Source organism: Zootoca vivipara, chromosome 14 (genome assembly GCF_965207765.1).
Source record: "Zootoca vivipara chromosome 14, rZooViv2.hap1.1, whole genome shotgun sequence".
Classification (NCBI taxonomy): domain Eukaryota; kingdom Metazoa; phylum Chordata; class Lepidosauria; order Squamata; family Lacertidae; genus Zootoca; species Zootoca vivipara.
Window position 1 is genome coordinate 46,684,462 of NC_142597.1, and position 17,813 is coordinate 46,702,274.

General features: G+C 47.4%; 1 protein-coding gene across 2 annotated transcripts; it reads right to left on the reverse strand.

Moving 5' to 3' along the window:
• Nucleotides 1-1,935: 1,935 nt before the first annotated feature.
• Nucleotides 1,936-17,592, reverse strand: YWHAE (tyrosine 3-monooxygenase/tryptophan 5-monooxygenase activation protein epsilon). 2 transcript variants are annotated; one of them, XM_035138831.3, is made up of 7 exons: nt 17,438-17,592; nt 14,280-14,479; nt 10,930-11,036; nt 10,109-10,315; nt 9,278-9,414; nt 3,849-3,894; nt 1,936-2,820 (listed from the first exon to the last, which is right to left on the reverse strand). In XM_035138831.3, exons 1-6 carry the CDS (start codon nt 17,499-17,501, stop codon nt 3,887-3,889), a joined length of 723 nt encoding a protein of 240 aa, XP_034994722.1. In that variant the 5' UTR covers nt 17,502-17,592; the 3' UTR covers nt 1,936-2,820; nt 3,849-3,886. The 2 variants fall into 2 exon arrangements, with proteins under 2 accessions (XP_034994722.1, XP_034994721.1); XM_035138830.3 differs by lacking the exon at nt 3,849-3,894.
• Nucleotides 17,593-17,813: the final 221 nt, after the last annotated feature.

Genomic DNA, 17,813 nt, shown 5'->3' on the forward strand with positions numbered 1-17,813 from the left:
AGAAACTAGAACCTCTCAATTCCAACCTCTTCCTAGGGAAGAGTCAATGGGGATCCCCAAAGCTGCAAGAGCAGCAGCCAGCAGCTGGGCACTGCCAGACTCCTACAGCATCATTTGGTTTTTTCCTTCCTTTTATCAAAAATTCATGTAACAGATTGGTTGCTGCCCAGCACTGAGGGAGGTGTCAGATCACTAAGTGACGGTGCCTGCAATGGCAGCCAGGGATGGGATGGATGTTGAGCAGAAAATTTCTTGCCATCTGCCTCCACTTCACTGCTCCTGGAGCTTGGCGTGCCAGCCACAGATAGAGTCCAATATGGGTCCAGCTAGCAGCAAAGAAAGATGAAGCAAGCAGCCTCAGAATGAAGCCTAATGGCAAACTACTGCAACCCCCCTTGCTGTGCAGTCCTTGGTAGAAACCACCTGCTGTCACCTGTTCAACCAGAAAGGGGAGGGCACAGGTATTATGGGTGTGTGGCCTGTTTCTCATCAGAATTGTAGCACAGTTGGTGCTGCAAAGCAGCTTCTCTCATCTTGCACCCACTAAAGTATAAATAACTAAAAAGTATGAAGAGTCCATGCAAGTGTAAGGAAACGTTTGTGCAACTGCACACCTTTCACACAACACTAGTATGATCTTTTCATTGCGTTTCTGTGGACTGGAGATGGCTGAAGGCCACTGCCCTAGGAACACATGAGGACCAGGTTCCTGGCTCCCATCGCCAAACAAGGCACCCAAGATGGCCATTCCATGGCCAATACAAAGAAAAGGGGTCCTGGGACAAGTCATTTGCTCCAGTATTTCAACAGACTGGTGGTTCTTGTGGCAGGCTAGACGCTCACCCTTTACAGATAGCCCCCTAGGAAAGGGATCCATTAACTGCAGTTCTATGTGTGCAGGTAGGAGCAGTAGCAGCTGTTAGCACAAGGGCCAATGCCAGAACCTCACTTGCCCCAAACAAATCTGTTAATGTGCAGACTCACCACTGGCTCATTTGGCATTTTGAGAATTTTTTTTTGGGGGGGGGGGAGAAATTAACAGCTCTACAAAATGGAAACAGGCTGCTGAAAGGAAGGAATGGGCACTTGAAGCAAGAGATCAATTTTAACCCTCCAGTACCAACTGCAATTCTTGGCATCATTCAAGAGGGAAACACGTTAAAAGCCCCAAGCCCCTACCCACTCGCCAAGAAGGGTACTGAAAGGCATCACTAAGCATATTACTGCAAGCGATGGAGACTGATGGGGGCCTGGCAGATGCTGATTGAGTGCTGAAGCATTTCCCACTTTTGAGAGGGTTCAGTAGAGAGCAGTCTGAGGTGCAGAATCTTGACACAGTATTTTATTTATCCAACAGACTCACTGCTCAGCCAGAGGGGAAAGCCCAGATGAAGCTAAAAGGCAAGGAGACAGTTCAGACCAGAAGGAGGGTACAAGGCATTAGCAGGAGGCAGCTGAAGCAGCCAAGGAACAGTTTTGGGGGCCGGAAGGCTTCCCCACAATCCTTTCAGTGTTTTGTCAGCATGTGACCAAAAGGACTGAGCACAGCTAACAGTGGAGTTGTACTTTGAAAGGAAACGGAGCCGTTAAGAAATGAAAGGGAGCATGGCTTGGTTTTCAAAAAGGTGTTCTAGCTCAACCAGAGTACAAATTTTTGACTGTTAGGCAGGTGTCTGCCTTGCTGCTTCCCTGATAAAAACTCTTTCCATGCAATGCAACAATTAAGCAGATCGAACCACCTCAGATTGATTCAGTGCCCAAGTTTGTGCTCTCTGGGCAGCCGCCAATTGAGACCCATAAATTCTGGTGATGGCCCTCTCCATTATGCTACAGCCAACCTCTCTTCCATTAAGTAACACTTTTCTTCCTGCTACTTGTTCGGTCTGCAGCTCTTGCTAAACATTTACCAGGGTAAAGTAGCAGTAGTATTTGGCATCATTTTAATTTAGGGTTGTTTTATTTAAGTTTAATGTTAATTCCATGCTGTGTTTCAGTAAGAACAATACAGATTCTGTATCTGTGGCTCCAGTCAGATATCCAGTAGTACAAATTAGCTTCAAGTTACACATACTGAACAAAAGAGGTTGAGCTAGCGAAAAGGGAGGGGGGAGGGAGAGAAAAATATTGAACACACATGCAGGCTTTCAACGCCACCTTCAATGCTAACCTGCTTGGAGGGAAAGTAAAGAGAAGGCAAGAATGAGCAGCCACGGATTGTTGAACCGTTACCAGCACCGTCTGTTGCAGCAACATCATCTCAGCACAGTTGGATTATTTTTTTTTGCTTTTTGTTTTTTCTTTTACAGCAAAACCACTACAAGAACTGTCCCAATGAAACCGGTAACTTCAAGCTAAACGCCCAATTCTAAACACTCATATAAAATTGTTTAAACAATTATAAAAAATGAAAAATGCCAACACATGCACTCTACAGTGCAAGCCTCTGCTAGAATTCTAATGGCTTCCAGATGTCACCTCCAACACTGACAGAAGACAACACAGGAATGCAGAAAAAGCCTCTATGCAGCCAGTCCGGTTAGTGTCTTAAAAGAAACTGAAAGCTGGCACCAGTAAAATCCACAGACATTCACTCTTGCCTTTTAAAGAACTTTTCAACTGTGTAAAAAAACCAACAGGGTAGGAACCTAAATTCTGGGGCCCATCACAAACGTCAGATCAGATGGTTCCCAGGGACACTGAGGGGCTTATGGGAGTGGGTGCGGTAGAAGGGGGACAAAGATGGGGGTCTCTTATTGGCCTTGATGTCTCACTGGTTCTCATCTTCCACATCCTGCAGCGCTTCTTTACTCTGTTCTTCACCTGGGAAGGAAAACAACAGAATTAGGCCATGGCTATAGGACAGCAGATCACCCTGTCGTTGAGGCCTTTGCCTGCCTGGATTCACCTACAGAGCTTGGCCCCTCACAGCAACGGCAGGACAAGTGGGCAGCCCAGCAATGGGTGCCTGTCACAAGAGCAGCCCCCCCCCAACTGCATTGGTGAAAGCTCAAATGCTGGCCATCAAAACAAGCATCCAAAATAACCAAGTAACTTCCACAGCCAAAAGAAACTCCTTCCTCCTTTCTCTCTAGGACCATGGCTCTTTTCAGTGGCTCATATCTCTACAGCAGCACACTGTTAGTCTACCCTGCAAACCTGCTCTGCAGAAGGAAAACACTGTTTTAATGGTTACTTTGCAACTCCAACACAAGCAGCCTTGTGCCAAAGGTTACAGAAAGGGTTGTTTTGACCAAGGCTGTTCACATGCTTGGTGTTAATTTGGAGCCACCTCCTCAGACTGAAGTATGCAATGAACACAGACTGCTCCACTGCCCTCTGCCACTAGCCAGTTGGTTCCTGGCCTTACACACACAAGCATGGACCCCTAAATCCAAAGGAGAACACGCCTAACATGGCATGGCTCTAGCCCAAGACATGCAGGACTCGGATCAACCAGCAGAACAACAAGATGGCCAAAATGCCTTGTTTGTGCCTCTCCCTCCTGGCACTCCTCTTGCAAGAGGCAGAAGGAATGTGTCCCTGCACGTGCCAGGCCCTTTCATTGGGGCCACTGAAATGATAAGCTCAGGGGAACCCTGGCAGTGCAGAAGTTAAGCTTTGCCATTTTGAGAGGCACAGAAACGTCTTGAAAACTGCCTGAAGAGCAAGCGCTTAAGGGGGCCTGCCCAGGTCTCCAGAAACCCAATGCCAATGGCCCATATTCAGAACCTATGGGAAGCAGGTGAGCTGGTGCACAGCCCTGAAAGAATCAAGATATGCAAGCAAGACCACGAGCATTAGTGCCAAGGAGGAAGACAGTCACTCCCCAAGTAATCATGAAGACTTACAAAGTAGAGTTTTAGAAAATGAACAGGTGAAGTTCCTTTTAAGAATCTACACAACAGAAAGGGGGGGAAACAGGAGTTAGAGAGAGGTAGCAAATGACCCCAAGAACAATGTTTACGGAAAGCAGGAGATGGAAAGTGGCCAGCCCAATTTGACTTGTTAGGAAAGGGACTGCAAAGACTGCACACACAAAAGTCAGGCACACCTGGGAATTGCCACTGTGCACTGATGCTCCCTTTTCACCCGTCACACTTTCTAATAAATAATAATAATAATAATAATAATAATAATAATAATAATAATAATATTTATACCCCGCCCATCTGGCTGGGTTTCCCCAGCCACTCTAGGCGGCTTCCAACAGAAATATTAGAATACACACCAATTTCTTAAAGATTAAAAGCTTCCCTAAACAGGGCTGCCTTCAGATGTCCTCTAAAAGTCTGGTAGTTGTTTTTCTCTTTGACATCTGGTGGGAGGGCATTCCACAGGGCGGGTGCCACTACCAAGAAGGCCCTCTGCCTGGTTCCCTTGACCAATAACTTTTGAGGCAGAATCAGTCATCCTCAAGTAGATTCCTAAGCATGCATCTTTTCCCTGGGTGTCATTTTAGCACACAGGTAGTGACCACTTTAAGCACGTCTAATTGACACACAATCACAGACGGACAGGGTTTTTTGGATCCGAAAGAAGACTGGGGTGGGGCAGAGCATGCTTATATGCCCTCCGCTGACGTGCATGGGGGTAGGCAAGGACACCCCATGTGAAATGCTTGCTGCTTGCTTTTCACAATAGGGATGACTACTGAATGAAAAACCAATTAACTTCCCCAAAAGCAGGAAAGGAGGAATGGATTACCCCTTGATGCCCTTTTGATACTTCCTTGAGCAGCTGAGGGGAGGACAAGGCCTTCTGGAAGGTGGCAGCCCACAGGGTGACCTTTTGAGCACCCAGTGAATACCTTTTGGTCCTCCCAGGCATTTTCATTGTAATGGGTGCATCTATTTTAGTGATTTGAGACCTGTGCACCATGCAATCCTCCATACTGGTTTTAAATTATTTTAGTTGCTGTGCTTGCAGTGGTTTTAACTTTTTGCTTTATTATTGTTTAGCTATTCTAAATTGGATTTGTTCTGTTTTGTTTAGAGTATTTATAGTCCACTCTTCACTAAAAAAAATTCCATTCCAGAGTGGGTAACAACATAGAAAAATTTATGCAAAAATTACAAAACCATATAAACAATGGTGTGTACACAATACAAAAAGCATAAATTTATGTGTTGCATAAATACAAACATAAAGATAAAGGACATATAAAAACTGATTTTAAAAAGCCCTTCTCTCCTGCTGCTGCCTGACACTCCTGACCCAGAAAGGTACTGAACCTTTTAATACTGAGTTGAAAGAAAATGAGGGTTGACAGCAACACTTAGATTTCCCTGAGAAGTGAAATACTGGCTCCACCAGCAAAACCATTTCTGCTAGATGATGCTGAATGGTGTGCCTGTGGTAAGACTTGGGGAACTGGGTATGTTTAGCCTGGAGAAGAGAAGGTTAAGGGGTGATATGATAGCCATGTTCAAATATATAAAAGGATGTCATATAGGAGGGATAAAGGTTGTTTTCTGCTGCTCCAGAGAAGCGGACACGGAGCAATGGATTCAAACTACAAGAAAGAAGATTCCACCTAAACATTAGGAAGAACTTTTTGACAGTAAGAGCTGCTCGGCAGTGGAATTTGCTGCCAAGGAGTGTGGTGGAGTCTCCTTCTTTGGAGGTCTTTAAGCAGAGGCTTGACAGCCATATGTCAAGAATGCCTTGATGGTGTTTCCTGCTTGGCAGGGGGTTGGACTGGATGGCCCTTGTGGTCTCTTCCAACTCTATGATTCTATGAGTGTTGCAACAGTGAAGAGCTGGGTGGAGAAACAGTACAGGGTTTTGCAGAGGGGGGTCTGTTCTGTAGCTGGGAGTGGGGCATCCAAGTCTGACAAAATGAAGCCCAAGGGGCCACCTGGCCCCCCTTTTTTATGTACCAAACGTTTAGAAAAAATAACTGTTGGAATTCAAATCTGGACAATTTGCTGACTACCTGAGAATGTCGAAGCAAAAAAAAAAAGACCTGAAGAAGTGTGCATGCGCACGAAAGCTCATACCTATGACAAACTTAGTTGGTCTCTAAGGTGCTACTGGAAGGATTTTTATTTTATTTTTTGCTGACCAACACGGCTACCTACCTGTGACAAGTACCTGAGAATGGGTGTGAGAGTATCTGACACCAAATACTACTACATTTATTGCACTGGCATCCGCAGCATGGAGTGCTCCCTGTTTGTGATGAAAAACATCTAGTCCATTGGGGGGGGGGGAAATGTGGCAGAGCACCTGGCCTTGCAAGCAGAAGGCGCCACATTCAATCCTTGGTGTCTTCAAGCAGGGCCGGAAGACTCCCTGCCTGAAACCCTGCTGAGCTTATGCCAGTCAGAGCAGACATTAGCAAATTAGGTGGATCAATGGTTTGATGCAGTATGGAGCTTCTTTTGCTCCTCTCCCCCCAACAAATGCTGCTTTGTACTCTTGAAAACTTCAGGACCCCTCTGGGTCGGCTTCCTACAGGACCTAAGACAAGGCGCTCAGCTCCATTTCACTTGTTCTGGTTCCATACAATGCTACCCCACACCTTGTCTGGATCATGTACCAAGCAGAAGTGCATTTCCCACCTTCCAGGCACCAATATTCTGCACTGTTACCCGTAGCCATTCCTGATTATAAACAGCAGCCAAATTCCAGCTGGGAAAGTAAAATTTGAAACTAAAGGTCAGCCCCCCGTTGAGAATCTTCATATTTTAGCATCAAATTGAAACCATTGTAACAGAGGTCAAATGAACTTCAAGAACAGTTTCTTGTAGATTATTCTGTGTGCATGGAAGGTTAGCTTGCTTAATTCTTTGGGAGAAAGAAACATATCTGCCTAAAGGCAATAAAAAATCTTAAGCCATCTGTGCTTTTGGGCTTCAATATGTCTGAACTTGAAAATGTAAAGCAGAATTTGAGCTTAAAACGCGAATTGGTAGATTGTTAAAAAAGGTTTTTTAAAAAACTAATATAAGGCAATCAAGATTGCATCTGCCATGGATACTTTAGTTGAGATTTCTGCATTGCAGGGGGTTGGTCTAGATGACCCTTGGGGTCTCTTCCAACTCTGCAATTCTACGGAAAACCCCTATTTTACCAAGTACCTACCATCCTTTGCTTCTGGAATGTTCTAGGTAGTCGTCTCAACTCAATCCTATGCATGCTTATTTAGAAATTCTAACCTCATTCAATGGACATTCAAACTACATTTACCCAAATCTGCAGCCTTTGTTTCCAGTTAAGTGATCTTATATCTTGATTTGACATGCGTTGCCAGTGAGCCAGACACACATGCCTCTTAAGCAGGCATAATTCTGAAGCAAGGTCAAAGATATGGGACTATGATTCTTGTTCAGGGTTATATTCTGAAAATGTATCAACTTCAGATTCTCCCAACCTCTCTCACTGCGAGATTTAAATCATGGCTGAAAACAATCATTTGCATCACGTCAATTTAAGTCAATCCACTCCTCTGGCAAGATTTCCTGGTCTTCCTCTCTAGCCAAGTTCTTAGCCTAGAATTGGTGGCTGCCCAAGTCAACGTCAAACCACATTTGGGATGTGAGAGACACAAAGAAGAACCCTCAAGTGGGCAGGGGGGGGGGTTGCAGAGATGGACAAGAGGAACAAGGAGGCTCTGCAAGCAACAGGAGCTGCCCTGGGTGAAAAGGAACAGTGACTGTTCCCACAGAAACAACTCTCTGCTATGCTTGGGAGGAGGAGCTCTGTGAGCTACCCAGTGGTACACTAAGGAGAAAACCATGAGGCCTTTTTAAGCCGTTATGATGCTGGTAGTCTCAACAGAAACATCTCATGCGATGACCATCGTTTTCTTTTCCTTACTTCACTTCACGCTTTGCAACTAGTCTGGGACTGAACAAGTTTCTCGCAGCATTCACAGTTAAACTGAGGGAATCAAACTGCCCGCTATGTGGAACCAAGGCTTCTCCGTGGGACCCCAGCTGACATGCAAAGTTCATGATGGCAACTGGCTGCTTTCTGCCCTCATGGCCTTTTGAGCTCTTTTTATCTGTGACGTATTTTGTGGCTTGTCCTTGTTTGCTTTTTAATGCTAGGCCTGGATTCAATGTTGAAGTGACTGCATTTTTGCTGCCTTAACATTGTTTTGTACCCAATGTATTTTTGCCTAGAGAAATAATTTTTGAGGCAATCAGCAATATGCATAATACAGGCACCCCACCTGTTTACATGTGCTAAATATGCGTGCGATAGTGGAGCACACCAAACCCAGAAGTGACCCAAAAGCATCACAAGGGGGGGGGCAGTGTTTGCAGGCTTTTTCAATAGTGCTTCAAATATATGCAATTTCACTGACGAGTGCAGTGCCTCAGAACATATCTTCTGCATAATTGGGGGAGTGGGTTGCTTGTAATGAATTAAAAAATTGTGATTCTCAAACTAAAAGCTTCTGAGGTGCATAAGAAACACCCTCCTCCTGCTTGTCACCCAGAGATGACAACTCACTGCAGTAGCAAATGCAGACACTGAGTGAGCCCAAAACAAGGCCACAGAAGAAAGAAGAATGAGAACAATGCTCACAGGAGTGTAGCTGAAAGGAAAAAGCAAAAGCAACCCCAGAAAAAGTGTCTCATGGGCACATTGATGAGCTGGAAAAGAAAATGAAGAGTGCTGCTTGGGCTCCTGAGGGTGGAGTGGATGTCTGGCACCCTGAACAAGAGCTAGAAAGGGAGGCCACAGCAGTCCCCCCTCCAACAGCAAATTCAACTGGCTGAGCATCTTATACAAACTAGGGAGATCCTTAGGCACACGTAAGTATGCAATTAAAAGAAACTGTGGAAAAACTGTAAAAGAAAAAGGTAGTTTTAAAAAATGCTTGCAGCTGAGCCCATGGGAAAGAGAAAAGGGTCAACATAAACCGGAAGCCAGACTGTGTCCGTTTATCAATCAACCTGGAAAAAGACAAGAGACTATCCATGTGTCAGTTGGAAATATGGAGAAGAAGAACTGGAGCATTTCTGATGTGTTTAAATGCCATTAAGAATCCTAGATGGGGAATCAGAACTGCATGTCCTCCAAAATATAAGCATTAAAAGATTCAGCTTTGAGGCTGACAGTCCCAAGGGGCTCAGCTGGGGGAGAGAAAAAGTGTACTCTATCTCTTCCCTAACTCTTAAATGCTGTGCCCCCCACAACGGCCTAACTAATGTGACAGACCTCCTGTTCCAGGCTGGCTGGAACCATGGGGACGCACTGAAACCTTCTGCCCCACTTGCTCCCCCATGTTAAGATTAAGGCTGGAGAATCATCAGCTACTCACCGTCACCCTGCATGTCTGAAGTCCATAGTGTCAGATTATCACGTAACAACTGCATGATAAGTGTAGAATCCTTATAGCTTTCTTCACTCAGCGTATCCAGTTCTGCAATAGCATCATCAAAAGCTGCTTTTGCCAACCTACAAGGAGATGGATGACACAGTGTTCCAAGATACCAGATCTAACAAATCAAAACAAATTCATGGAGGACAAGGCTAGCAATGGCTCCTAGCCACAATGGCCAGAGACAGCAATGCTCCTCAATGCCAGTTCCTGGAAACTGTGTGAGGGGAGAGATGTTGCACTCAAGTCCTACTCATGGGCTTCTCTTGGGCCACTGTGAGAACAGGAGGCTGGACTAGGTGGCCTCCCTTTGGCTGCAGGGCTCTTATGCAAAACCACCACCGAGATACCATTGCCAACTTCTACAGCACTCTCAGGATTCTCTCCACTTTTTGTCTCTCACTCAACACTATTTCATGAAAAGTGTGTCACTGTACTTCTAAGGCCAACCTGTCCTTTTCACATGCTGCTCTTCTGCAAAACAGCAAGCTCAAACCAGGGGAGGAAAGTTTTAACCCACAAAGATGACCAGGGGTGTATGGGGGGGGCACACAAAGGCAACCCTTTTGCACGCCTACCTGGCTGCGCACTCCAACAGGCCCAGAGACCCAGAAGCAGTGGCAGCCGCAACACCCACCCACCTGCCCCTCTGCCCTGACAACTTCTGCTTCTCGCCCCTGCTCAGAGCTGCTGGAGACAACCTTGAGAACTCTGCTTAGCAGGCACCTCCTCCCGCAAACCCTCCCATGCGGGGGGGGGGCTGCTCCTCACCTGCAGGCGCGGTCAGGAGAATTAAGGATTTCATAGTAGAAAACAGAGAAGTTGAGGGCAAGTCCTAGGCGGATGGGATGTGTTGGAGGAAGTTCTGTCATTGCAATGTCACTAGCAGCTTTGTAAGCCACCAGGCTGTTCTCGGCAGCTTCCTTCCTGTCGTTTCCTGTGGCAAACTCTGCAAGATACCTGTGGTAGTCCCCTTTCCTTGGGGCGGGCGGAAGGAAAGAAGAAAACATTGCTTACTTCAACAGCTTACCAGCTGGCATAGCATTCCATATAGAACATTTGAGCAGAAATTTAAATATATAAATTTAATTAATAAATAATAAAACAACTACGCAAGCTGTTGACTGTGGAGAGGTTTGTTTCTAAGCTCAAATAATACAATTTCCTTTTCTTTACTGATAGTTTTCTGCCTTAATTCCCCCTCTCCCCCCAACAAGAAAGCATGAAATGGTTGTTACATTATGGTGAAGTAGCTAGTTTACTGTCTGAATAAAGGCAAAACATTCATTCATGTCAAATTTAATTAAATATAGGAGTATAATTTTATGTGCTAACTGATGCTTGCTATGTTGTTCACAATACATTTTATGTTCTTAACAATATTATACAAGAACTAATGAAAAATATTACAAACACTTCCATTTCTCTCTGAACTTCTCCTTCCTTCTGGAGGGGGCAGGAAAACTGTTCATCCTCTCCTGCCCCTGCCTCCCAACATGTTACACCACTAGGGAGGATCCCATCACCTTTGAGAAGAACCCATTCTACCCACAAGCATCATAGCTAAGGCGCCTTCCCCATTTCACACCTACATTTTATAATAGAAAACCTTGGATTCGCCAGTGTTGGCTGCTGGAATGAGATGTTTGTCCAGTACATCCAGAATATCACAACAGATTAGTTTCAATTCAGTCTCAACCTTGGGGGAGAGAGGAAAAAAGAATAGCCAATTCAGAAAACCTGCCGCCAATGAATAAACAGAACTTTAACAGAATTTTTGAATAATCATCAGTCTCACTCACGTGGAAAACTGCGTGCTGCTATGCCTTCTAATCCCTGCCTCCAGGCCAGGTAGTTTCTGACTCAAGGATTTACCTCCCTCCCCTACAAGCCCAAGAGGTATACTGTACAAAGTTGGAGCAGAGAGGCCATGATGCACTCTGTGCCCCACTTAAATGCACCAGGGGGCAGAATGGAGGGTCTGAAGGAAGAGGCCTGCTGGGCTAGCTGTTGTTTTGCAACCCCTGAGGGAAGCATTGGCGGTGGGGAGATGCACAAATTTCATCAGGTGTCCCACAGATCTCAACATGGGAGCCTGTAGAGAATTCTTTTTGCCCACTTTTCCCCCAGCTGTTGTTCACAGCGACATCCTTCCACTACCTCACCCCGATCCTAAAATCTCCGGCTTTCAGAAACAATACCTCCTTATCTGTGTATTCACTGTAGTGCAAATGCATCCCCAACTCATCACTGCAATAGGGTGATCTAAGCTATTCCTAATTTCCCAGTGACCAATGAATGATTTGCTATTTGACCCAGCAACTCACCCTAAACTCTTATTTGAATCCAAGGCTGAGACACTACTGTATCTACTGTTATTAAGTGAATACAACACACAAAGCCCTTTAAAAATCCAGGGAACTTTTCAGAGCTTGGTTTCCCTGAGATGCAAATTCTTCACTGTGCAGACCTGTGGATGCCCATTATTAGACAGCTTCATTTCCACAGCACAGAGGTACCACCGTTGGAATAATTCAACGGTGTTACAATTCAACTGGGTGTTACAATTCCAGTTCAAGCGATTCCCATCATCTTTATGCAAAGGACGGCATGCTCGATTGTAGGTATGGGTGCCAAACAACGGATCCCCCACCCCAAAGATTGTCCACTTGGAACAAAATGAGACCATTCGGACCTGGTGCTGTGGTGGAATCCACCGGGGGTGTGTGTGTGTGCTGTTGTGCAGGCTTTCCATGGTTGGCCAGTGTGAGCAGGATGCTGGACCAGATGGGGGCACTGACCTGATCCATCGGCAGGTCTCTACCTAGGCTCTTAGGTACTCAAAAATGAACTCTATGCTGCAGCAGTCAATGGCAAAATGAATGTTTGGCATTTTGAGGAAAGGGATGGATATCATAAATGCCTTATATATAAATAGATGATTTGTCTGTGCTTGAAATGCAGGCACAGGGCTGCTTGTCTGGTTTTCAAAAGGATATCAAAGCACTGGAGAAGCGGGCAGATCTTCACAAGGAGGAAAGGTTCACACTCCAAGGTTGGTTAACCATTTGTGCTCTTTTACCCTTGGCTCCTGCAGGGAGCCGGTTGTTCCAATTTCCCCTTACTCCTGCATGCCCCATACATACTGCCCTCTGGAGCCAATGCAAGGAGGGTGCAGAGGAAAAGGGAACCACCCATTCCCTCCAATTCATAGAAGCCTCCATGTGCAAAGAGACACCACTGGATCTTTAGAGACCTTTAGAGAGCTGAAAAGCTAAGGAGAAATGTAACAAGTGCTGTGAAGGGAGTGGATACTTTTCTCTCCTCCTCCTAATTCAGGAACCATGATTTGCTCTTTGCTTTGCCTTTTGATATTGCCCATGGTTTTCATACAATCAGACACAGAGCTGAAAGGGACCTCGAGGATCATCTAGTCCAACACCCTGCAATGCAGGAATATGTAGTTGTCCCATAAGGAGAATGAATCTGCAAGCTTGGTATTATCAGTACCATGCTCCAATTGAGCTATCCCTGGAGCTTATTAAAGTCTTATTTATCAGATGCAACACAATGTCTTTCTTATTTATTTATTTATTGACACACCATGTGACCTTGTTACAGGGCTGCAAATATAAAGAATTAAATTCACAGCCACCCTATAAAACTGGCAGTTGTGTTCAGAAAAATGCTTAACTGGAAGAGGATAGTCATGGGTTTGTCTGTTAAGATTTCAGAAGTTTTTTTTTATTCCTGGTCAAATGAACGCTTGCCTTGCAGCTGCTCTGTGCTCTAAGAACCCCATTTCCTGAATCTATTGGGGCTCCTAGAGAAGCATCCAAGGCCTTTGATTGCCAGAAGCCCAAGAGCCAAAAGCAGAAAAGGCATTTCACAAGCAGAGGTAGCCTTATTGTTACAGGATTCAGTCTTCTAAGGAAGTAGAATGGGCGGCAACACGCTCCAAGGTGAAGTGATTCTAGTTTCAGGTTATAGCCCTTTTCTAAGTCTGCCCTTTTCTAAGAAGGTCCTTTCCGCCCACCCTTGTACCTGAGCATCACTTTTCCATCTTTCCCATCCCTCGAAAAAGGTAAACAGCGACTGGGAAGTTTTTCCCCCCCAATGGGCAGTTTCAGGGCTTTTTACCCTCTCTGCTGTAAATCTTAGGGTTCCCTCAAACCAGCTGATATGTGCCTTCTGTGAAAGTTGCGGTTGTACAAACGCCAGCAATCCTGGTTGATTTGCTATACAACTGAAGATGAAATGTGTGCCTGTGCTGTAACCAGCAGCCCTGAAGACAGCTCCTCCTTCCTCTTTCACATTTACACCCAGCACCTTGACTGGAACAAGCAGAGACCAGGAAGAGAGCAGGTGCCTCAAGAAGTAGCTGCCCAGGTCAAGGAAAGGTCCAAGTGCACCTTGAATGAGAATGAAGAGCGCAAGCAAAACACCAGTGCAAGGTACACAGTTTTGCTGGCAAAGAGTCCAACGGAACCATGCAGCTGGGATGTTGGGGAGGGAGGGGAATTCCCAAGCTCACCCATGCCTCAGTCTACACTGGGAAAAGTCTTGCTTAATCCCAAACTCAGCCATCACAGAGAAATCATGAAGCAACCCTTACCTGGGGGCCACCCTAAACAGCATGGCTGTGCAGCTGGAGAAGTTGTGTTCCACAATCCAAAACTCACACACTGATGCTTGGAACGACCTCCTTTTTTGGAGGTCTTTAAGCAGAGGCTTGACAGGCATATGTCAAGAATGCTTTGATGGTGTTTCCTGCTCGGCAGGGGGTTGGACTGGATGGCCCTTGTGGTCTCTTCCAACTCTACAATTCTATGACCACAGTGTCTGTGAGCCCCCCACCCACTGAACTGTGTTGCATGTAGGGTTTCAAAGGCCTGCCAGCTGCCCAAGCGTCCCAGGGGTCCCTTCTCTCCAGTGCACTCACCATTTGCCGATACTCCCGGATCATCTTCAATTTGTCTTCTCCACCTTTGTTTTCCTCTTTCTGTTCAATGCTGCTGATTATTCTCCAAGAAGCTCTTCTAGCGCCAATTACATTTTTGTATGCAACGGACAGCAGGTTCCTTTCTTCGACGGTCAGTTCAACATCCATCCCAGCTACTTTCTTCATTGACTCAACCATTTCTAAAGAGAGAATAGGTGTGTCTGTGTGTGCTTGAGCAGAGTTGCTCTCCATGCCCTCCCATTTAAAACAATCACCAAACCAGACACAAGCCTGGCTTTGAATTAATTAATGTCAGTCTGGACAAAGCTGAGCAGGGGAGGCAGGAGGCAGACAGCCACTTGCACAACCCAGGACAGCTTCACAGACTTACAAGATCTCAAGCGGTGTGGTTGTTATCACCAAAGCACTTTCATTTTGCATCAATTATGCTATTCCAAGGAGCCAGGAAAGGGCACTGATGAGCTGCACCATTGACATGCTCAGCTACAAACCACCAGGTCTGTGATTTCAGGTCAGCTACTCAGATTAGGTGTACATCATACAACCTTTTCAGCCCTCAAGAGTTCTCCTGTTCATGCACATGTAGCATGAAAACAGCAGGTGCCTTCACTTCAGTGGATTTATAGACACTGTCGCAAAGAACAGTAATCAGGAATGGAGCACAAATATATCAACCAACTCCAAACTGTATCCATATTAAAAGGGAAGCCCAGTTTTTTATGTAAAGCTGCTTTGCGGCAACCATCATTTATCACTGGGCACCAGCCGCAGTCAAGATCTGCTCTATGATACAAGATGAGGCATTCCAAGCTATGCTGAGCCAGATGTGTGCTGGAGAACAGTGATGAAAATGACCGGATTGTATTCTGCTATCTGTTATCACATGTTTGCACTGCATAATTCCTTCTGCTTCCAAAATATAAATTTCTAAATATGGAGGGAAAAGGGCAGAAACAGAAGCATTAGAATGGTTAAGAAGCAGGGGAAAAGAGGTCTTAGCTGGCTGCTTTAGCAGAGGAAAGATGAAGGGGCAAAAAATGCAGGAACCAAAAGGGGGGAGAGAGACACTAAGAATGCTCAAGAGACATTTTCCCAACAGATTTTAAAGCAATACTGTTATTCAGGCGGGAGTCTTTAAAATATGCTAATAAGTTATGCATGTATCATGTTTCTAGAGTTGAGTATGGGTTTTAGCCTGAAACACATTGGGCAATAAAGTATATTCAGTGCACCTTCATGGTCTCCTATCCATTCATGCTTAGAAATCACCCAAACATCTGGGATTGCCCAGGCCCCTGCAAAGCAGGGAGTGCCTTTGACCTTATACTGCACTTCTGAAGCTTAGTTTTCAAATCAGGAAAGGCCTCCTGCTCTGGGAGAACCTCTTGCCTCTTGTTGTTAAGGAAGGAGGAGCAGCTGTAACCTGGAAGGGGCAGGGGAGGGAGAAGAACACCTGTGATGTTCAGTTCCTGTGTCTGCAGGGAGCCTTTGAAAGGCAGCTTACCATGCTTTAGATGTACCGTGTGAGGTGAAATAAGAAGTCAGCTCAGCCTTAACGTTTCAAGCAGACAGGTGAAATGGAACCAGGTCAACACACACACAGTCATGCCCAAGAGTGGTAGTGACAAGCTGTGCGGCACTCTTATCCATTGCCACTTTCCTTTGCCCAAGACGAGGCTACCAAGGCCAGGGATAAACCACAAAGGTGGCGGCTTCCATAGTCTACATGGAGCTAAAAGGCACTTTATGTGAAGACTGCATAAAGCCGGCTGGGTCAAGCGCTTACAACTCCCAAAGTGTCCCACACACGTCACTGCAAATTGCCCAGCTCCTTTTCAATAAATACAGACTTCCTTGTATTGTAAGTTGGCGAGGATGGGATGGAAACAGGCCACCGAATAGCAAGTGGCTTTCTGCCCTGGACAGCTCCACCCTCCCCTGCTTTGGAGAGGACCTCCCTGCACTGTGATCAATGGGTGCTACCCACAGGAACAAGGGCACCACCCCACACTCTCTGCCCTGTCAAATCTCCCTGCCCCTCAGCATGGAGAAAGGATAAGGGCCAGTGTCACACCAACCCAGGTAAATGCTTACTCCCTACAGGTTGTAAAGCTTAAGGGGAAAGTGAGTGAAGCAGAGAGTCTACTTTTGCTTCCGGGTTTCACAGCAGCAGATGCTTTTAAATACTAGAGCAAATGGACCTAAGCAATCCCCACATCTTCAGTTCCCCAGCAAGGGACAATGATGGCAGCTGAGCAAGGATGGTATTTCCCAGTAACCCACCCCCCCCCCGAGATTATCTTCCTGCGAGTCTCGGAATGGTTGTTCCCCCTGCCCAATAACCGGCAGTGGTATTCTAGAAGCCAGCCCCTCTGCCTTCAACGAGGCTTAGACCCAGGAGAGGAGAGGAAAAGAGGCTGGCCAATACCCAATAATTCTGCCGGTCTTTCCAAGGAAACACGTTGGGGGGGGGGAGTGCTCGCTTCAACTAACCAGCAAAAAACAGACCCACCGGGGAAGCCCGTCCCCAGTGCGGTGCGCGAAACTGACAGCGAACACACACACATCCCGCCAGGCGATCGGGGGCTGCGGGAACCGGGGAAATGGGTGGAAGTAAGAGAGGGAGCCCCTTTGCCCGCCCGGAACAAGGAGCCGCGTCGCCCTCCGGCTGGCTCTCCGCCTCCGCCCGCCACGCCCCTCTGCGCCGCCGAGACCTCCGGGAGCCGCCCAGGCACAGCGTGGAGCTTTTGTCCTCCCCGCCCAGGAGACCCTCACGCTGCCTGCCCGCCCCGCTCCCCCGCCGGCGTCTTCAGCGCCTGTCGCACGCGGCAGCCATTTTGTGTGCGCCCCCCCCCCACTTCTCCCTTGTCGTCGCCGCCGCCGCCTCCCCGCCCGCCCCGTCTTGCCGGCCTGCGCCGCCATTTTGTGCCCGGCGCTCCCCTCCGCCAGCCAGCGAGGCAGCCGCCCGCCCCTCCCTCCCTCCGCTGGCCCTTGGTCGCCGCCGCCGCCGCCCTGTTCTGGTTCCCCGGCTAGCCGGCCTGCTGCCTCCCTTCCGTCCCTCTCTCCCTCCCTCCCTTCCGTCCCTCTCCGCCTCCGCCGGCCAGAGGGTCGGCGTCGTCGTCGCCCCCCGCGCGCACCATCGTAGCGTTCGGCCTGCTCGGCGAGCTTGGCCTGGTAGACGAGGTCCTCCCGGTCGTCCATGTCCGTCGGGCGAGGGCGGCGGGGGCTGCGCGGGGCGGATGGAGACCGATGGTCCGGCGGGGGGGGCTCAACCACGATCAGCTCTCGCTGCTCTCCGGGCAAAGATGGCGGCGGCGCCTCCTCCCGCTACATCCGGGCACTCCGGGCCGCGCGCGCAGGCGCACAGCTCTGCACGCGCGCGCTCCCTCCCGTCCATAGCAACAGCGGCTCCTTAGCAACCGCGAGAGCCGCGGCGTCGAGCGCCGTCCGCTTCCGCCCTGACCTCCAGCGGTTGTCCAGCGGGCGGGGTGGGCGGCCTCTTCGCGCCACGCA